General features: G+C 35.4%; 1 protein-coding gene across 2 annotated transcripts; it reads left to right on the top strand.

The window, feature by feature from the left end:
• The first annotated feature begins 3,889 nt into the window (after positions 1-3,889).
• LOC112734680 (SWR1 complex subunit 2) lies at positions 3,890-8,351 on the top strand. 2 transcript variants are annotated; one of them, XM_025784105.3, is made up of 10 exons: positions 3,890-4,225; positions 4,413-4,459; positions 4,555-4,855; positions 5,172-5,253; positions 5,360-5,479; positions 5,570-5,638; positions 6,098-6,140; positions 6,792-6,857; positions 7,491-7,688; positions 7,772-8,351. In XM_025784105.3, the coding sequence occupies exons 1-9, from the start codon at positions 4,013-4,015 to the stop codon at positions 7,678-7,680; spliced, it is 1,131 nt and encodes a 376-aa protein (XP_025639890.3). In that variant the 5' UTR covers positions 3,890-4,012; the 3' UTR covers positions 7,681-7,688; positions 7,772-8,351. The 2 variants fall into 2 exon arrangements, with proteins under 2 accessions (XP_025639890.3, XP_025639889.3); XM_025784104.3 differs by lacking the exon at positions 6,098-6,140.
• The last annotated feature ends 9,993 nt before the right edge of the window (positions 8,352-18,344 follow it).

The following is an 18,344-nucleotide window of genomic DNA, read 5'->3' as shown; positions in this document are numbered from 1 at the left end:
CTTCAACTACCAGGAATCGATGTCCAGTAATAGTTATAATAGTAGCAGTAGTAGTAGTCGTCTTTGCCCTCACTCTGTATAGACTTTTAGAGGGTTAGGTGCTTTTGTAAATACCTATATAAACAAGTTAGAATGGGTTCCAGATTAGAGTGACTCTTGTGAATCGAGGCTTGATAGTATAAATATAGAGTCTATAAACATTTTTATTAATAAGCAACAACGTAACCCGGTATGAATTATGATGTACTAAATGAGCCTTCGGGCATATATGTATGATATTACTATGTTTTCTGTATTTTCTATGCTTCATGCGGATATTATCTATTTAACTATTACTTATTTCGTGGTATTTATATATCTGATACGTGATCTCGATTAGTGTTACAGGCTCATATGTATATATATTTTATATATAAGGTCTAGAGTCTCTAGGAAAAGCTGTGTAGTAGCGTCTGGCGGCTAGCATTGGTCATGACGTATTAGAAGTTGAGTCATTACACCAAAAATGAAACGATGTTGTTTTGGCAGTCCAATGTGGCTTTCAGTGTGGTCTCCATCCGTTTATGTCATCTTTTCGTTATCAGAAAGTATCTCAGAGACGACAGCGAGCTAACATTGCTAAGTTTAAGGTGAAACGTAGGGTACTTGCAAGTTAAGAGATGACTTTTGAGGTTCGATTGTAAATTTAAGGACCACTTTTATATTTAATTCTAAAATTAATTACTATATATTTATAATTTATTCATAAATATATATAATTTAATTTATTTTTAATTTATATTTTATATTTTAATATATATTTTATTTTAATAGTTGATTTTAGTGGCCGTTGATTTTGTTTACAATTGATTTTCTTTTCCCCCGTTATTTTAGTATTTCTTTCTATTTTTAAATTTGTTTTCACGTTTCTAAAGATTCTTTTTGAAAGGATTGATATATAATATGATGGGTTCTGTACTAATAAAAAATTATGGGTTTTGCTTAACTATACTGTAAGACCATATTTCAAAAGCTCTGTAATCTGTAGAATGAAAAGGAGTAAAGACTAATTCGGTGTTTATCCATTTTTACGGAAAATAAAGTAATTTTTGTCTAAAAAAAGATATTTTGATCCTCAATTTTTTTATTTTGGGACAATACCGTTCATATGTTAAAAAATTCAATAAATAATAATAAAAATTAGTTTTGTGGGAATTTCATTTGTATTTTGTGGAGTTTTAAATTTCTATAAAAATCTTTTCAACAATATAATCAATTACTACCACTATTACCATTATCTTTTTCATCCTTATTATTATCACTCATACCTCTATTATTTTTATTGTGTAACTATATTTTATCATCATCATTATCTCCTCTACCATCATCATCACCAATACCAATATTATCAACATTAAAGTTTTCTTCTTTTATTTTTTATTCGATGTTATTTTTTTCCTTTAAAAGACATTGTACTCAGTGACGGACCCAGAAAATTTATGTTGAGGGGGCAAAAATAATGCACATTACTATCAAAAGATATATTAATTTAAATTTAAAAATATAAAAATGCACATTAATTATTTGAATACAAAAAAAACCAAAAATTACATTAACCACTAACTTTTTTTGCTTCAATTCTAAGAATTTATTTTTATTAGAAGAGACTAATAGAGTGACTTCAAATTCTAGTGGTTCTTTTGAAATATTTTTTCATTATTATTTCTAAAAATAAAAAAATATATATTTTAAATTAGTAAATTGATCAATTCACTTTAAAAATTTATATGCAACATAATTATATATAATAGAATAGAACGAAAGATAAACAAATAAATAATAAGGATCACTAAATTGAGAATAAAATAAAATATATAAATTTATGAAGAGAATAAAAAAATAGATTAATACCTAAATTATAATTGTTTGAGTTAAAATTTGCAATTGAAAATATCAAAAAGAGAAATAATGAAATTGAAAAATAAATAAAGTCATAGAGAGCTATATAAAACAAAATAGAGAATTTAAAATTTATCTTCTGATGAAGAGAAAATGTCCACTAGATAAGGATTAGAAAAGAAGGTTGAAATTATAAAATTAAAAAGAGGGTTTAAAAGAATATATGAGTGGTGGCTGGGATTTGAGAATAGAAGAAGACTAAATTTGATTAGGGTAACTGATAGTTAAAATGATAGAAAGATAAAATAGATTTAGAGATTTTAACAATTGGACTTTATTTATTTGTAATGGGGTCATTTAAAATTTAAAATGGGGGCATATTATATATATATATATATATATATATATATTGTTGAAAAATATGAAATGAGAGTGGGGGCAACTGCCCCCTCACTACTATGCATGGGTCCGTGCCTGATTGTACTATAATTACTTTTTTTTGTGGCATTATTTTTATCAATGGTTTTTCTTCACTTAACCACCATTGAGGAAGGAATTTTTGAAAAACAAAGTTATTAATAGTTGATGGAGGTTTAAAACCCCCACAAAATACAAATAAAACCCCCACAAAACTAATTTTTATTATTATTTAATGAATTTTTTAATAGAAATACCGTATTATCTCAAAATAAAAAGGTTGAGGGTCGAAGTATTCCTTTTTTTTTGGGACAGAAATCGGTTTGTCCTTCGTAAAAATAGACAAAGACTAGATTGGGTGTTTACTCAAATAAAAAGTTTAACTAACAATTATTAAACAATTAACTATTATTATATTTGTGTCTTTATAATACAAATTAGTTAATTCTAATATAATACATTAAAAGATCATTTCACGTGATATTAGTTTATTGTCAATTTTAATTTGATAAAATATTCTAAAAATAAATTAATTTAATTTGGCCAAATAATTAACTCACTCGTCCATTTAAATAAGTATTATAAATTCAAACATTGTATTGTGTATATAATAATTATTGACCACTAACAAATACTTAAATAAAATTTAAATTTATATTAGTCTTTAATCTATCAAAAATATTTTGGACAATAAAAGAATATATTCTAAGTTAACCAAAACATATTTAATTTGTTACACTAGATCAAAAAGTATTTTATACAAACAATTAATTACAATATTGTTATATATAATTAATTTTTAAATTTAGCATTTAAAATTTATTTAAATCTATAATGCATTAAAATTTAAAATATCTATCAAATACATATTTTAAATAAAAGTAAATAGACAAAAATAAACATAAAAAAATTTAAAGTGAATAAAAATACACACAAAAGATCATAAATATCAGAGTACATCCTAAAAATTATTTTTCATAGACAAAAGCAATATTCCGTTAGTAGATTTGTAAAACTAGTGTGTATTTTTATTTATCAAAATTAATTTATTAAATGTATTTTAATATTTATGAATTTTGATATGAATTTTTGTCTATTCCAAACTTATTCATGTGTATTTTTATCCATATATTTTTTAATTAAAAACCAAACAAAGAAATCCTAATAAAAAATATTCAAATGAAAATATTTTTGTATAAAAATAATATTTGAAATTTAGTAGATAATTTAATATATTTGACTATTTAACTAAGTAACATGTATTTACATATCAACTAGAATATATTTTATTTTTGTCTACAATATTTTTCAATTTAACAGGTAAAGAACTAATTTGTTAGGATATCCATTTAAAATTTTAAATAGGATATCATTTTCTTTTAGCACTGTAGTGACTGTACCTAACCTTTGGTTGCCACTGTCCTCACCCACAAATTTTCAGTTATGTTTTTGGCAACCACAATATTTGAGTAAACTTTTGGTAAACTGAACAGGCCCAAAGCCCAACATGTTTGTGAGGCTCCAAGCCTGCAATCCACCAGTTCAAAGTTCAACCAATAATACCGACCAAAAAAAAAAGTTGTCGAGCTCCACTACTAGTACTAGGACAAGTTTAGCAGACTTGAGCGTGCCATTTTGGTTTGAGTCCCAATACCCGAATTACCAAAGAAGTGTTGCGAACCCCCAGCCATCGAGTCCCCTCCGTCTCCGGCGAGCCATGGAGAGCTCGGAGCCGGCGCCACCGGTTGTGCTTCTGGATCGTGCGTCACGCGCCACCAGAGGCAAGAGGATGACGAAGCTTCTCGACGACGAGATTCAGCAGGACGATCTCTTCTGGAACCAGGACGCCCTCAAAGACGAAGAGGAAGACGACAACTACGTCGAGGAAGCTGAGGTTGCCGACGAATTCGATAGCGACTTCAATGACGAGGTATGCCTCTCTCTCTCTCTCTCTCTCTCTCTCTCTCTCTCTCTCACACACACACACACACACACACACACACACTTAATTTCAACGATTGTGGTTCTGTAAATCGTTAGGAACTCTCAGTTTAGAATTAGGAGCTAACGCTTTCTGCAATGACTTTTGTTCTCACCCAGCTGTTGCTCATTCGTAGGAATCTGAACCTGATGATCAGCCTGATAATGATATTGCTGATGAAAGGTTCTGTCCTGTTTCTCATCATGACTAGGGTTCTTTTAAACAATAGCATTTTGAAATTCTAAAGGTCTTTTAACCCCAAATATTCGCATTTTTAGGGTACATAAAAAGAAGCGGCTAATATTTCCCGGGAAGAAATTGCCAAAGCCGAAGAAGAGTAAAAAGAAGCAGAAGGTTTTGTCTAAGTTGGAACGTTCTCCCAATGATGATGATGATGATGACGATGAGGACAATGACGATGATGATGATGATAAACCAGAGAAGGAGCCAGTTCCTGAGGAACACCATGATACACGCGATGATGGAGGGGAAAAGATAATCAGGAAGTCCACTAGAACTGCCGTGATTGTTCGGCAGGCAGAGAGAGATGCCATACGTGCTCTGCAAGCATCCATGAAGGTTGGCAATTGTGCTTCTTGTTAATCAATGCGTTCCCTGCTTTTTGTTTGGTATTTGTTTTCTCTTTTTCAATTATAGTTTCAGGCATGCTGTGGCATTTGTTCACTTTAGAGCCTAGTAATACTAGGATAGTTTCCAAGAGAAATTCGATTAATTTGTGGTGTAAACATTGTAAGTTATGCTCAATGGTCTGGCAATTATATTTCGCAAATTCTGTAATCTGTATTACGGGTATTACCTGGCCTATAATATTGACTCCAAGGCAGTGAGGCTTGTGCTTATATGTTCTTGGTTTGAATTGCTATTCATTTTCCAGCCACAGACAGTAAAAAAAAAGAAGGAAGGTGAGGAGAAGAGAATGACACAAGAGGAAATGCTTTTAGAAGCTGCTCAAACAGGTCGAGATTATATTGCTTAACATATATTGGTTGTTTTAATGTTAGTTTTCTATCTTGACCTTCTAAAGGCCCAGCACAATTCTCAATTGTAACTTTTACTTTGCAGAAATTATGAACCTGAGAAATTTGGAGCGTGTTTTAGCTAGGGAGGAAGAAGTTAAGAGAAAAGCAATTGTGCATAAAACTGTCTATAATGGACCACAGATACGATACATTTCAAAGGATGGTAAGAATGATTCAATGCATAACAACTTTCACCTTGGACACTGCATTTTATACGCATTTCACTTCATATAGTAATCTGTTAATTTTTCAGGTTATACATATTTAGAGTTCATTAAGGGATCCTCATTTCACTCTGATATTGCCACGACACCTGTACAATGTGAGTTCCTTATATGCTAACAGTAAAAGATTACATGAGTTTGACAGTTCAGTTCATTTTTTGTTAAGTAAGTTTACATAAGCTGTTTCCCTTAGAAATTGTTGTTGAGGACATATTTGTTATGATGGGTCTTGGTGCATTCTTTTTGTTGGGGATATTGTTTCACTGGATTAGTAATAGTTAATGCTAAGATTGAATTGCTTGGAGTTGCATCTGAATTGTTTTGTTGAGCAAGGAATTTGTCTCATCTTTTGGGTGTCTATTTAGAGGGGGGGAAAAAGGAAGAGGAAAGAAAAGGGGGGGGGGTTTCACATAAGTTTCGTTGTTTGTTTATTTGTTTTTCTCTTTCTTTTTTATTTTTATTTTTTAATATCTATTCTGATAAACAAACATTGCCGAAATACTGTTATTTCGAAGGTATCCTTTTATGTATATGATTGTATATATATTTGTTTTCAGATCCAGAGCAACCTCTTTGTGCAATTACTGGTTTGCCTGCCAAGTAAGAGCTCATTTCCGAGTTTGATGGTTACTATGTTATTTCTTTACTATCCCGGTGCGGATGACAGAAGCATGTGTGCCATTTGGAACTGCAAGTATAGTTGTTCTTCATACGACATCTACTGGACATTGTTTTAGGTTTTACCCTTGCTTGTCTGTGGGTTCATCTATAAAGTCCCTGGGTGTGTTTTTCTCCCTCTAATAGGATTTGTTGTTTAACTTGAAAAATTGATGTAGTATAAGACGAGATGGTCTTCTGAAAGCTTATCAGTGTGTTTTTTACATGGAATGATCAGTTCTATGAATGACACCAAATTGCTTTCTTCCAGTTTGTTTGTTGTAATAAAATCTCAGGTGTTATGCCCTAGGTTACGTTTTCTTCATCTTCTGAACTTCTGGTGTATCCTTCTTCAGTTTCCTTCTCTCCTGGAAACTTGAATTCCCTCCAGCAAGCATTATACTTTCTTGTTAAACCCTAGTGATTATTGCTTGGATTTTCAAATTCCATTATGCCAAACTCAACCGGGAAAATGTGAACGTAACCACTGCTGTAATTGTCATGCATTATCAGTAGGTCACTAGAAATATTTTTCTGAGCCTTTTGCCACTACATTCCTCATGTTGCTAAAGAATTCTCCCTGGAATAATGCAGGTACCGTGATCCAAAGACAGGGCTGCCATATGCCACTAAAGAAGCTTTTAAAGAAATCCGACAACGGTATGACTATTATTGGTTACACATCTTTCTCAATGAATGTACAATTTTGCCAATTCTCCTTTTTCAAATTTTCAGCATTATATATTTCAATTTGTTCTTTTTTAAGGTTACATGTGTGCAAAAGTTTGAGACTAAAGTAAATTTCTGAAGGATATTTTTGTTTTTGGCTCATCTCTTTTTCCCTTTTTTTCCCCTCCTAGGATGATTTGGTCTAGTATTCCATAGAAAGACGATCACTAGCTAGTTCATCTTGAAAGTTTAATACTTAGTAAGACATCAAAAGCAATAAATAAGCACACATGGCATCTTAAGAGGAATGGAAAATTGTTGCTCAATATTTTCTTTATTTGGATTTTATCTCAATTTATTTATTGCTTTTTGTTTTCCATTATGCATGAAATCTATTCATACAGTGATGGGAAAGCTAAATGATGTTTTGGCATGGCAATATCAATCAAATATGTTGCTTATTAAATAATATTCTAGGGGCTACCCTAGCTGATCATAATAGTGGGCAACTTGCATGTTTTTGTACTTTTATCTTGGTATCGCTTATATCATCTTGTGGAAAGTAGGTATTGGAATTGATTGTTGGCTAGTTGATTTTCAATCAACATATTTTTTCTTTTGCAGGTTTGCGGAGGAAAATGCTAACAATAGAAAGCAAATGGCCATGGGGATCTTGTATGATTCAGTTTCTGGTTGTGGTTTTTCGCTTAAGCAGAAGAGATCAATGGTGCCAGACAAAAGTGTACATACAAATTTTAGGCCATATGCCCGCTTCCGAAGAATGCCTGCTTCCGAAGACGAAGATTCTGACTAGCTTCTTTGGTAATTGAATTTTCTTTTTCTTCAATGTTTGATTATATGTCATTATCTACTCTATTGTCACAATGGTGGTGCATGATTTTCAGTTCTACTTCATGTATCTGGCTGGACCTTGGATTGGCTCAATTATAGTACCCCAGGATTTAAGGTCTGGCTCAGTTTGCAAAGAACAATGTACCTTTTGACACTCTTCTCTCCATAGCATACTCCTGTCTGATAAGATATATGATAGATAAGAAATTCCTTTCACACTTTGTCATATACATCTTTGGGATAAGCATTAAGTGTCGCGGTGATAGGTTTTCATGGCTTTATGAAATAGAGAAAAAAAAAGGCAGGGGGCGGGGGGATGTGCTTGTTCCTAATCAAAGATAGACTTGCACGCCACCCTTACTCAAGAAACCCTACAATATATCATCTATGTAACATAGAATGCCCATCCTCAAGACAGGAATAAGGGGTGAAGATTGAGACATCCATTCATTAAGAATAAGAAATTATTGATAAGTCTTGGACGAAAAGCTGTACAGCCAGAGAGGCAACAACATGAGTAAAAGAATCGGCTAGTTTGTATGGATAGAAAAATATTATTATGACCACGTGACACATGCGAGTGAGTTGTAAATAGATTGAATTCCATATATTATAGACGTTTAGTTATACTTATTTAACTATTTGTTAATTAAAAGTTTAATTTTAAATGAGAGGTTGAATTAACTTAAATGATTATTCCAAAACTGTACGATTTATTTTTTGTGATAAGGAAAGCGTATAACCTTTTACGACAGTAGATAAACTAATTTTATATAACATGTACGGTAAAATTCATAATTATATATTTATTACAACTAAAAATACATAATTATTTTAGCAATAATTAATAAATTTTAAATAAGATAATTTTAAACTGTTTCTTAAATTTTATTGAACTTTTTATCTTAGGTGTACACTGTACATTGTGGTTCATTTTTTTTCTATACAAAAAAGATATGTAGATTTTTGTTGGAAATAGATATTTTTGCTGTATATACAAGTAGGTGGATGTCCCAGTTCACAGGCTTAACACGCAAGTCACGTGCTGACTCAGCACGTATGAAGTGTGATTGACACGTGGCAAGCATCGGAAGCAAGTTGGTGCGAGCTGCTGTTTTAGAATGAGCGCAAGCCATGATGATCAAATAAACAACAGATTAAGCGGATCATCCATTTCTTTGCAATCGTATCATGATGCACAGCATAGTGACTTGGAGATGTGGTAGAATCTACTCAAAATTTTGGAGATGTGGTAGATACTTCATGTGAGTATATGCCATCAACTTATCTGCGAAGAGGGTGGTACCTAGCCAACAGAAGATGTGACACCTAACGTATCGCTAAATAGACTCTCAAGGGTCTAAAGGTTGTCTGTTTCTAATATGGAGAACCTAGGAAACTTTATGTAACTTTTGGAGGAACTACTCACAACGGGTTCGCTGCCAAAAATCGCAAGGCTCTAGTTGACCAAAAAGTCACGACTGCTATCGGTCCAACGGTCACAACCTCTCCATCAATTGGTAGGATATATATATGTTCCACGTTTTTAAGTGTCATCGTAACCTCACCGACCAGCAATGCGAAGGTGTGAGTCTCCGGCCTCTACCAATAAGAGCATCTAGCAACGTGGAATGCCCTCTGATCTTCCCAATTCTTGAGATGTGGTAGAATCCCGTTGTTTGTAAGGCCTAATCAATCGCCGGATGCTACATCTTCGGTGGATCAAGTTTACGGGACAAAAGGTTCTGTAAACTTAGTACAACCAAAATACAAAAAATAATTAATATTAAATTTTATATTATTTATTAATTTTAATAATTATAATAAATAAATTAATAATATTAAAATAGAAAATAAAAAATATATAAATTGAAAAAAATTTTATATTTATATTTATATTATTTATTAATTTTAATAAATGCCAATTAGAATAAAATAATAATATTTTAACAGAAATTAAAATAAAAAATAATTACAACAAACTTCAAATTTTTATTAATATTTATAAAAATATTAGTTTTAATAATTATATATTAAAATAAAACAAAAATAATATTAAAACAGAAAATAAAATATAATTATAATAAATTCAAAAAATATTTTTATATTAATTATTCATAGCCAGGCCCAAAATGAATAGAAGCTCACTCAAGAGATCCAACTACTACACCTACTCGACCTCATAGAAGTCGGGCGCGATGATGGCAGTTCACCTCTACTTATGTGAATAAGTAACTAACTCCTGAGATATCTCTCACTTATCTAGAAGGGAGATCTCAATAACTTTCATAACAAAAGAGAACGGTTATCCTCCCTCAAAAGGTGGAACTACTCTAAAATGTGGTTATCTATTCTACTATAAATACACTGATACTTTAAGGTATTCTTCGAGCTCAATCTGCTAAAAACCTGCTTTGAACTCTTGCTAACTTAAATATCGGAGTCCCTTGCAGGTATCATCCTTCACCTCTTCACGAGGAACTCAGACGGTGGCACATCTGCTACTATACAAGTTGGATGCTGTCAAAGAAGGAGCCCGAACCTCACATTTTTAGGCCCAAATACAACCCAGTTTCAGGTAATTCTCGGAATATTGGTGCCGTTGTTGGAAAGCTGCAAATTTACATCCAACCATGGCGAACGAACAATTTGAAGACAGACACACTGCGTTCGAATTTGAACCAAAGCCTCGTAACAATGACCGAGCCCTTATGATACTTTCATGACAAGAAGGAACAAGTAATTCTAATGGAAAATCCTCACACTTGACGACCATAGTCAGAAGTACATCTACCTGAGGACGAAGAGTCCCCACACCCAACCGAGATCATGGGACTCGTACACAGACATCAAGGCCGGTTGGAACAACTTGAACAAGAGATCGGACGACAAAGAGAAGCCGAAAGAAATTTGCGAAAGGAGGTATGACACAGAAGGAAACTTGAGAAAAATCTTTTAAAATTAAAAACTGATCTACGAAATCGGACAAACAACGCTGAATGAGAAGAAATCCCTTTTAGGGGAGAAGATCCATTCATAGAAGAGATCATGCAGGCTAAGGTTCCAAGGAATTTTAAAAGCCCCGACATGGATCTCTATGATGGCACGACCGACCCAAGACATCATCTCAGCAATTCCAAAAGTATGATGTATTTGGCCGACGCATCTAATGCGACTCGTTGCAAGACTTTCCCGACAACATTAACCAAAGCAGCAATGAAGTGGTTTGATAGCTTACCACCTAAGTCAGTAACTTGCTTTGATGACCTGACAATGAAGTTTTTCACCCAATTTTCAATTTAGAAGGACAAAGTCAAACATGCTCCAAGTCTCTTAGGGATAAAACAAGAAGTCGAAGAGACTCTCCGAGCTTATATGAAAAGGTTCAACAAAGCCTGTTTAGAAATATAGAATTTACCTCCTGAAGCAGTAATAATGGGGTAAGTTAATGGTCTTAGAGAAGGGTCATTTTCTCAATCCATATTGAAGCAGCATCCAATCTCTTTATATGAACTATGAAGTACAAGAGCGGGCAGAGAAGTATATCAACATAGAGGATAACTCTTGACTTAGAGATCCAATCCCAAGGCCAAACCCCCTATCAAGCTCGGAATAAGGATAAAGAGACAAAGAAAAAATACGAATACAACTTAGAAAAATCTCGGAGATACCACAACTACACCCCACTCCGAGTCTCTCTTGTTGATATCTATATGGAGATCTGTCACACTGAATAACTTTCGCCTCCCTGTCCCATTAAACACAAAAAGGCTGGAAGTCGGACAGAATACTGCGAGTATCACAAATTATATGGGCATTCTACCAATGATTGTTATAATCTGAAAAATGTTATAGAAAAGTTGGTAAAAGAAGGTCGGCTAGAAGGATACCTCGCTGAAAGGTCGGACGACCCAGGAAAAAAGAAGAGAGGTGATGAAGATGGAGGACGACAAGATTGGCCACCATCAACCCCTGATAGACACATACACATGGTAAATGGAGGATTTGCAGGAGGAAAATTTACTAAGTCCTCATGTAAAAAGAATCTTAAGGAAGTATATCAAGTCACGGAAGATTGCTGAGTTCCTGACTTACCCACAATCTCATTTTCTAAAGAAGATGCTCAAGGGGTGACACCTGGTCATGATGACCCCGTAGTAATCACAATGATCCTTGCTAATGCAAACCTCCATAGAACTTTGGTGGATTAGCGGAGCTCGGTCGACATGTTATTCAAACCCCCTTTTGATAAACTCGGGTTAGAAGAAAAGGAACTGAAGGCTTATCCAAATAACATTTTTGGGTTAGGAGATACGCCAATCTGGCCTATTAGTTTCATCTCGTTATATACTACTTTTGGTAAGGGACTGAAATCTAGAACCTTAAGCGTCGATTATATTGTATTCGATGTGGCATCAGCCTACAATACCTTGATAGGTTCCTCCTTCCTTACTAGTATAAATATGCATATGTACCCCCTTTTGCTTATAAGTTAAATTGATTGAGTTATATATATATATATTAAATAAGTTGTGTGCTTATTTTCCTCTAGACTCTCCGAGAGTAAGAGGTGCATCCTTGGCTTAGTCAACCAAGGTGGGTTCTTGGCTAATTTCACCGTAGTGGGGTTGTTAACCTTGCCAAGATTGGTGACTCAAGCGACGTCCCGGCGTCAGTTTGGTATCAGAGCAAGGTCGGTCCTCGACTTGCTCTAGTAAAATTTTATTTCGTTTGTGGGTACAGTCTTTATGCGGTTCTCTCGCTGTTGGTACGAGTCATCGTCAATACGGATTGTCTGCTGCGAAGTTTTGAGTAATATAATTCTTTTCTCTTCTTTTGGTACCTTTTCTGTTTGTGATTATCTTCGTTCATTCCCATCATTATCATCATTGGTGCATTCTCAGTATCATCACAACATCAACATCCAAGCTCAGTCTCATTGCATAATAATAAAAGATGGCTCCAACGCGTAGAACTACTCAAGAAATTGAAGTGGAGGAATTACGCCGTCAAGTTAAGGAGTTGCAAAAGTAACTTGCAAAATATGAAGCTGTTCAAAATGATCATGGCAAGCAGAGTGATGACGGTTCTTCTAGCGAAGATGATAATGAAAATTCATTTCATTATTCTTCTTCGTCTGAAAATTTGTCCACACGAAGAGCACGACAAAACAACACGAAAGTTAAAGACTTAGGAATCAAAATTGATATTCCTAAGTTTGAAGGGAGACTCCAACCTAATGATTTCATCGACTGACTTTGCATAGTGGAAAGAGTATTCGAGTTAAAAGACATTCCAGATGACAAGCACGTGAAGCTTGTAGCAATCAAGTTGAAGAAGCATGTGTCAGTATGATAGGAGAATCTCAAGCTAGCGTCAGCGAGAAAGAGAAGGAAGAAGAAAGATCAAAACATGGGATAAAATGCGTTGTGAGCTCAAGGGCAAGTTCCTTCCTGAACATTACAGGCAAGACACCGTCATCAAATTTCATAATTTGAGGCAAAAGTCATTATCTGTAGAAGTATATACAATGGACTTCGAAGAGTTGCTTATGAAATGTGACATTCAAGAGCCTAAAGAACAAATAATTACTCGTTATCTTGGAGGACTGAATACAAAAATTTCTGATATCGTTCAGCTGCAACCATATTGGATCTTGGATGATGTTATTAGGTTGTCATTAAAGATTGAAAAGCAAAGAACACAAAGGAATAACACTCAATCGCCGAAGGACAAAGAAGTCATCCTTGATGTTCAACAAGAAATGAAGACATGATCTTTTAAAAGCAACAAGGAACGTGGATCATCAGGTAAGAAATGCTTCAAATGTCAAGGTTTTGGGCATATTGCTGCTGATTGTCCAAACAAAAGGGTTATCACTCTTGTCAAGAAAGAGGTTAATGAAGAACCAATTCAAGAGCAAGAGGAGAAAGGTGAGGTTGACTATGCTATTGAAGAAGTTCCGGCCGGTTGTAGAGAAGCTTTAGTAGTTTGTCGAAGCTTGAATACTGCAAGGGTAATAGAAGACAATAGTTGGCAACGCCACAACATCTTTCACACAAGATGCACTGTTGAAGAGAATTGAGGTCAACTCGGACAAATGCACAGTAATATTGGAGATGAAAAGCCCGACTTGCCTCAAAGAAGTCCAACAACTAAATGGAAGGTTGACAACTTTATCTAGATTCCTGGCAGGATCAGCCTTGAAGTCTTTACCTTTGTTCTCAATACTTAAAAAAGGGAACCAATTTGAATGGACTAAAGAATGCGAACAAGCCTTGCAAAACTTTAAAAATTTTCTGAGCCAACCTCTAATACTTACCCGACCTGTCCTAGGGGAAGAGTTCATCCTCTATCTGGCAGTTGCAAGTCGGGCTATAGCCTTGGCATTAGTCCGAGAAGATGAACACGGATAATAACATATCTACTTTGTCAGCAAAGTACTGCAGGGACAGAACCAAACTATCAAAAGATAGAAAAGTTTTCATATGCCCTTATTATCACTTCCAGAAGGCTCTGACCTTATTTTCAAGCTCACACTATAAAATTTTGAACTAACCAACCCATGAGGCATATTCTATAGAAGATAGACTTTGCAGGAAGGATGCTACAATGGGTAATAGAACTGTCGAATTCAAATGAAGCCATGAAACTCAGACAATAATCAAATTCCAGTATCTGTCCGATTTTATGGCAGAATATACTGAAGCCCAGGAAAGTCCTACAACCTAGAATCTATATGTAGATGGATCATCCAATAAAGCTGGAAGCAGAGCAAGAGTGATTCTAGAGAATGAAGAAGGAACTTGGGTTGAACTCTCATTAAAGTTTGAGTTTTCTGCTTCTAACAATCAAGCAGAATACGAATCCCTATTTGCTGGCTTAAAGCTGGCCAAAGAATTCGGGACAAAAAGATTGATCATGTGTAGTGACTCTCAAGTAATAACCTCCCAAGTAAACGAGACTTATCAGGCTAAAGATCCCAACATGAAGAAATACTTGGAAGAAGCACAAGAACATTTAGCTCAATTCTCGGAGATACAGGTTAGATATATAGCTCGAGAATCCAACATATGAGCTGACGCCCTCTCCAAACTGGCCAGCACCAAGTTAGGGGCAACAATAGAAGCCTGATCTAGAAAACTGTCCACACACCTTTAGTAGTAAAGGAAGACGACAAGTCGGGCACAATTGCCATATCCAATCAAAGCTTAGGATGGATGACCCCATAATCGAATATCTTAAATTCGATATATTCCTGGAGAAGAAAGGAAAGCAAGGAAGCTCATAAGAGAATCAAAAAACTATACCTTGGTTCACAATGTTCTCTACAAAAGAAGAGTATCCACACCTCTATTGAAGTGTGTCCCGACCTCCAAGACTAAGGAGGTCTTAGAAGAAGTTCATAATGACATATGTGGAAATCATTTAGGAGCACAATCACAAGCCAAGAAAGTGATATGAGCCGGCTTCTTTTGGCCGACCTTGCAAAGGGAGGCAACCGACTTCGTTAAAAAGTGTCCACCTTGTCAAAAGCATGCCAATTTTCATGTAGCACCTCCTGAATAACTCATCAGCGTCATTTCATCCTAACCGTTTGCAAAATGAGGTCTAGATCTCCTTGGTCTGTTTCCACAGGCACCTGGGTAGGTAAAGTACCTCATAGTTGGGATTGATTATTTCACCAAGTGGATTAAGGCAGAACTCTTGGCAACCATCACAACTCAAAGAAGTTAGAAGTTTCTCTACAGTTACCTGGTTTGGAGCCCCACATTCCATTACCACGGACAATAGAACTCAGTTTACCGACTCAACCTTTAAAAGCTGTGTGGCAAGCCTCAAAATTAAGCACCAATTCATGTTGGTAGAACACCCCCAAGCTAATGGACAAGCAGAAGCTGCAAATAAAGTCATATTGGCCTGAGCTGAAATGCCGACTACAAGGCGCCACGGAGCATGGGCAAACGAGCTCCCTCAAGTTTGATGAGCATATTGGACAACTTCTCACTCAACAACTAGGGAATCATCTTTCTGACTTGCTTACGGCATAGAAGCCATGATTCCTGTAGAAATTATTGAAGAATCTCCAAGGGTTAGATTCTATAATGAAGTGACAAATGTCCAAGCACAAAAGAAAAAACTTGACATCCTCCTAGAAGTCCAAAAACAAGCTCGAATAAAATAGGAAGCATTGAAGCAAATGATGGCCTTGGAGTACAAGAAGAAAGTCATCAGAAGAAGCTCCATCAACGACCTCGTACTAATCCAAAATGACATCAGAGTTCAGAAGTCGGGTGAGAAAAAGCTGGCTACCAACTGGAAAAGACCTTATAAGGTTGTCGAAGTCTTAGGAAAAATGTTACTATAAAGTGTCTGACTTAGAGGGGAACAAGCTCCAAAGGTCGTGGCACGCATGTAACTTGAAGAGGTACTACAGTTAGAAGGTGTATCTTGTTTCCTGGTGCACTCTTTTTTCCGACTTCATGATTTTTTTTGTTACGAGACACCATAACAATGGCTAAGGGTAAAAAGAAAAATCCTTAGTAGCAAGAAGACTTACATAAATTTTTTCCTCTTTGTTAATGATAATTCATTTTCTACCAATTTTTCCATCCAAACGCATTAATTTAAACTCGAAAAATCGCAAAAATAATTGCCCAACCTGTGTAGTCAGCAAGATGAAGCGACGAGGTACAAATTAGTGTAAGAAGTTATGTAAGCAGTTCGTGGTCCGACCTAAAAAAAGTTGGACCTAAAACGAATTGTAAGAGTAACTTGATAAACCCAATTACTTAAAGTCGGAGTCCAAACAATTAAGGGAAAACAATAATTGCGTATGAAAGGTCCAAAAATGACCGACCTACTTCATCAACGTCTTTCCAAACTTAGCAAAAGTAACATCAAAAGCTACTAGAATGACTTAGTGAAAATTTCTAAGTCATAAAAGTTTAATAAAAATAGCTACAACTAAATAAAGGATGATAAGAAAAATACTCATTCATGCAAGAAAACCACCACACATTCGAGTAGTGGAAAAAAGGTCTTTAAGCAGGGACAAATAAAGTGTTCAAACTATGACTATTGTAAAAATTAAAATTGTTCATACAGACTCACAAGCTGGGCCATCTGAATACTTAGAAAATTAAAAAGCTAAGAAGGAGGAACTTGGTCACTAGAAGTTGGTTAGAGATGTCTTCAGGTTGCACAGTGGAGGTCAAGAGAATTTTAGGCTGCATTGTCGAAGTCGGGAGTGTTTTAGGCTGCATAGTGGAAATCAAGAGAGTTCCAGGAGAAGTAGGCTCATCGTTAATCCAAGTAGAAAAATCTTGAGAAGCTCCCTCGGCCTGAACCCCCGAGGTATTCGAGTCGGACAAAGGAGTATCCTCCTTCTCCTCGGGTGCAGGAACTATCTTCCTTCCACAACCACATTATTAGGACTAATAAGGGAGAGATCTGCCTCGGGAGCCACAACTCGAAATTGGGCCTTCAAATTTTTCACAAATTCATCCTTTTCCATGGCTATGTTTCCTCCAGCTCGGCATATTTGTCTCTCGATTTGGTGATTTTATCCACCAAATCTAGATTCTCTCCAAAAATTCTGGTATAACTCTTCTCGGCCTTCTTTTTTAAGCCCTTCGCCATAGTAAAGGCAACAACAGATTGCTTTGCTCTCGCCCGAGCTTTGCCAAGGTCAGAAATAAGAGACTCCTTTTCACCCTCCCATTCCTTTTTTAACTCCTTTAAGGGGGCCACTTCAGCTTGTAAATTAGTCAAAGTGCATTGAGTGGCACATAGGGGAGTCTTCTCCAGTTCTCTCAACTAAGCAGTACAAACCCTACCCGCTCGAATTCCACCTCGGGCAAGTACCTGAAGGTGGCTCTTTATGAAAAACATCATCCATACTGATAAAGGTGTGGAAAAAGATGTGTTTCTCACTCCAAGCAATGGCATTAAAGTCATGCTCATAAACACCCCCTGTTTTAGAAGTCTTACGCTTTTTAGGGGTTCGGCTCGGAGTTGGAAGGTGGAGGAAGAACTGTTTTTTTTACCAAGCTTAAAAGAGGAGGAGTAGGTTGAGGAGTCGAATCAATAATTATTTTTACCGAGGTAGAAGCTTCCAAGTCTGACTTAAAAGAATAGGAGAGGTTATCCAAGTACTTGCCTCTTTTAGTTGCATGCTTCGTGCAACAACATTCTTCTTGTCAGTCTGAAGTGTTTTCGTAGCAACAACTTAGGGGCCATTTTTTCTACACGACATCAAAGTCAGGATACATTAGTCACTAATACATTTAGATGAAGCCATGTCTATACAAGGAAAAGAAGGCTACCTAGCTCATATTGAAGCTAGCTCGGATTTCCTAAGTATCTCTTGGTATCTAGATAAGGAGATCGGTCTCAATACTCCTGGAACAACCTCACTACACTATCCTCAACCTCATCTAAATCATTCAAGTTATACTTAACTATCACAAGATGCTCTTCCCAATACAAAGAAAAAAGGGGCTCATCCCCCTCACTTAGAAAGACAGGTCAGACACCCTCCATAACATGGATATTAAAGAAGTAATTCTTAAAGCCATGAAAATTATCATAAAAAAATGGTAAATACCTTCCTATCCTGGACAG

This window comes from Arachis hypogaea, chromosome 3 (assembly GCF_003086295.3).
Source record: "Arachis hypogaea cultivar Tifrunner chromosome 3, arahy.Tifrunner.gnm2.J5K5, whole genome shotgun sequence".
Taxonomy (NCBI): Eukaryota; Viridiplantae; Streptophyta; class Magnoliopsida; order Fabales; family Fabaceae; genus Arachis; species Arachis hypogaea.
The sequence above is the reverse complement of the archived record's forward strand: the minus strand, read 5'-3'. Positions and strand labels throughout refer to the sequence as shown.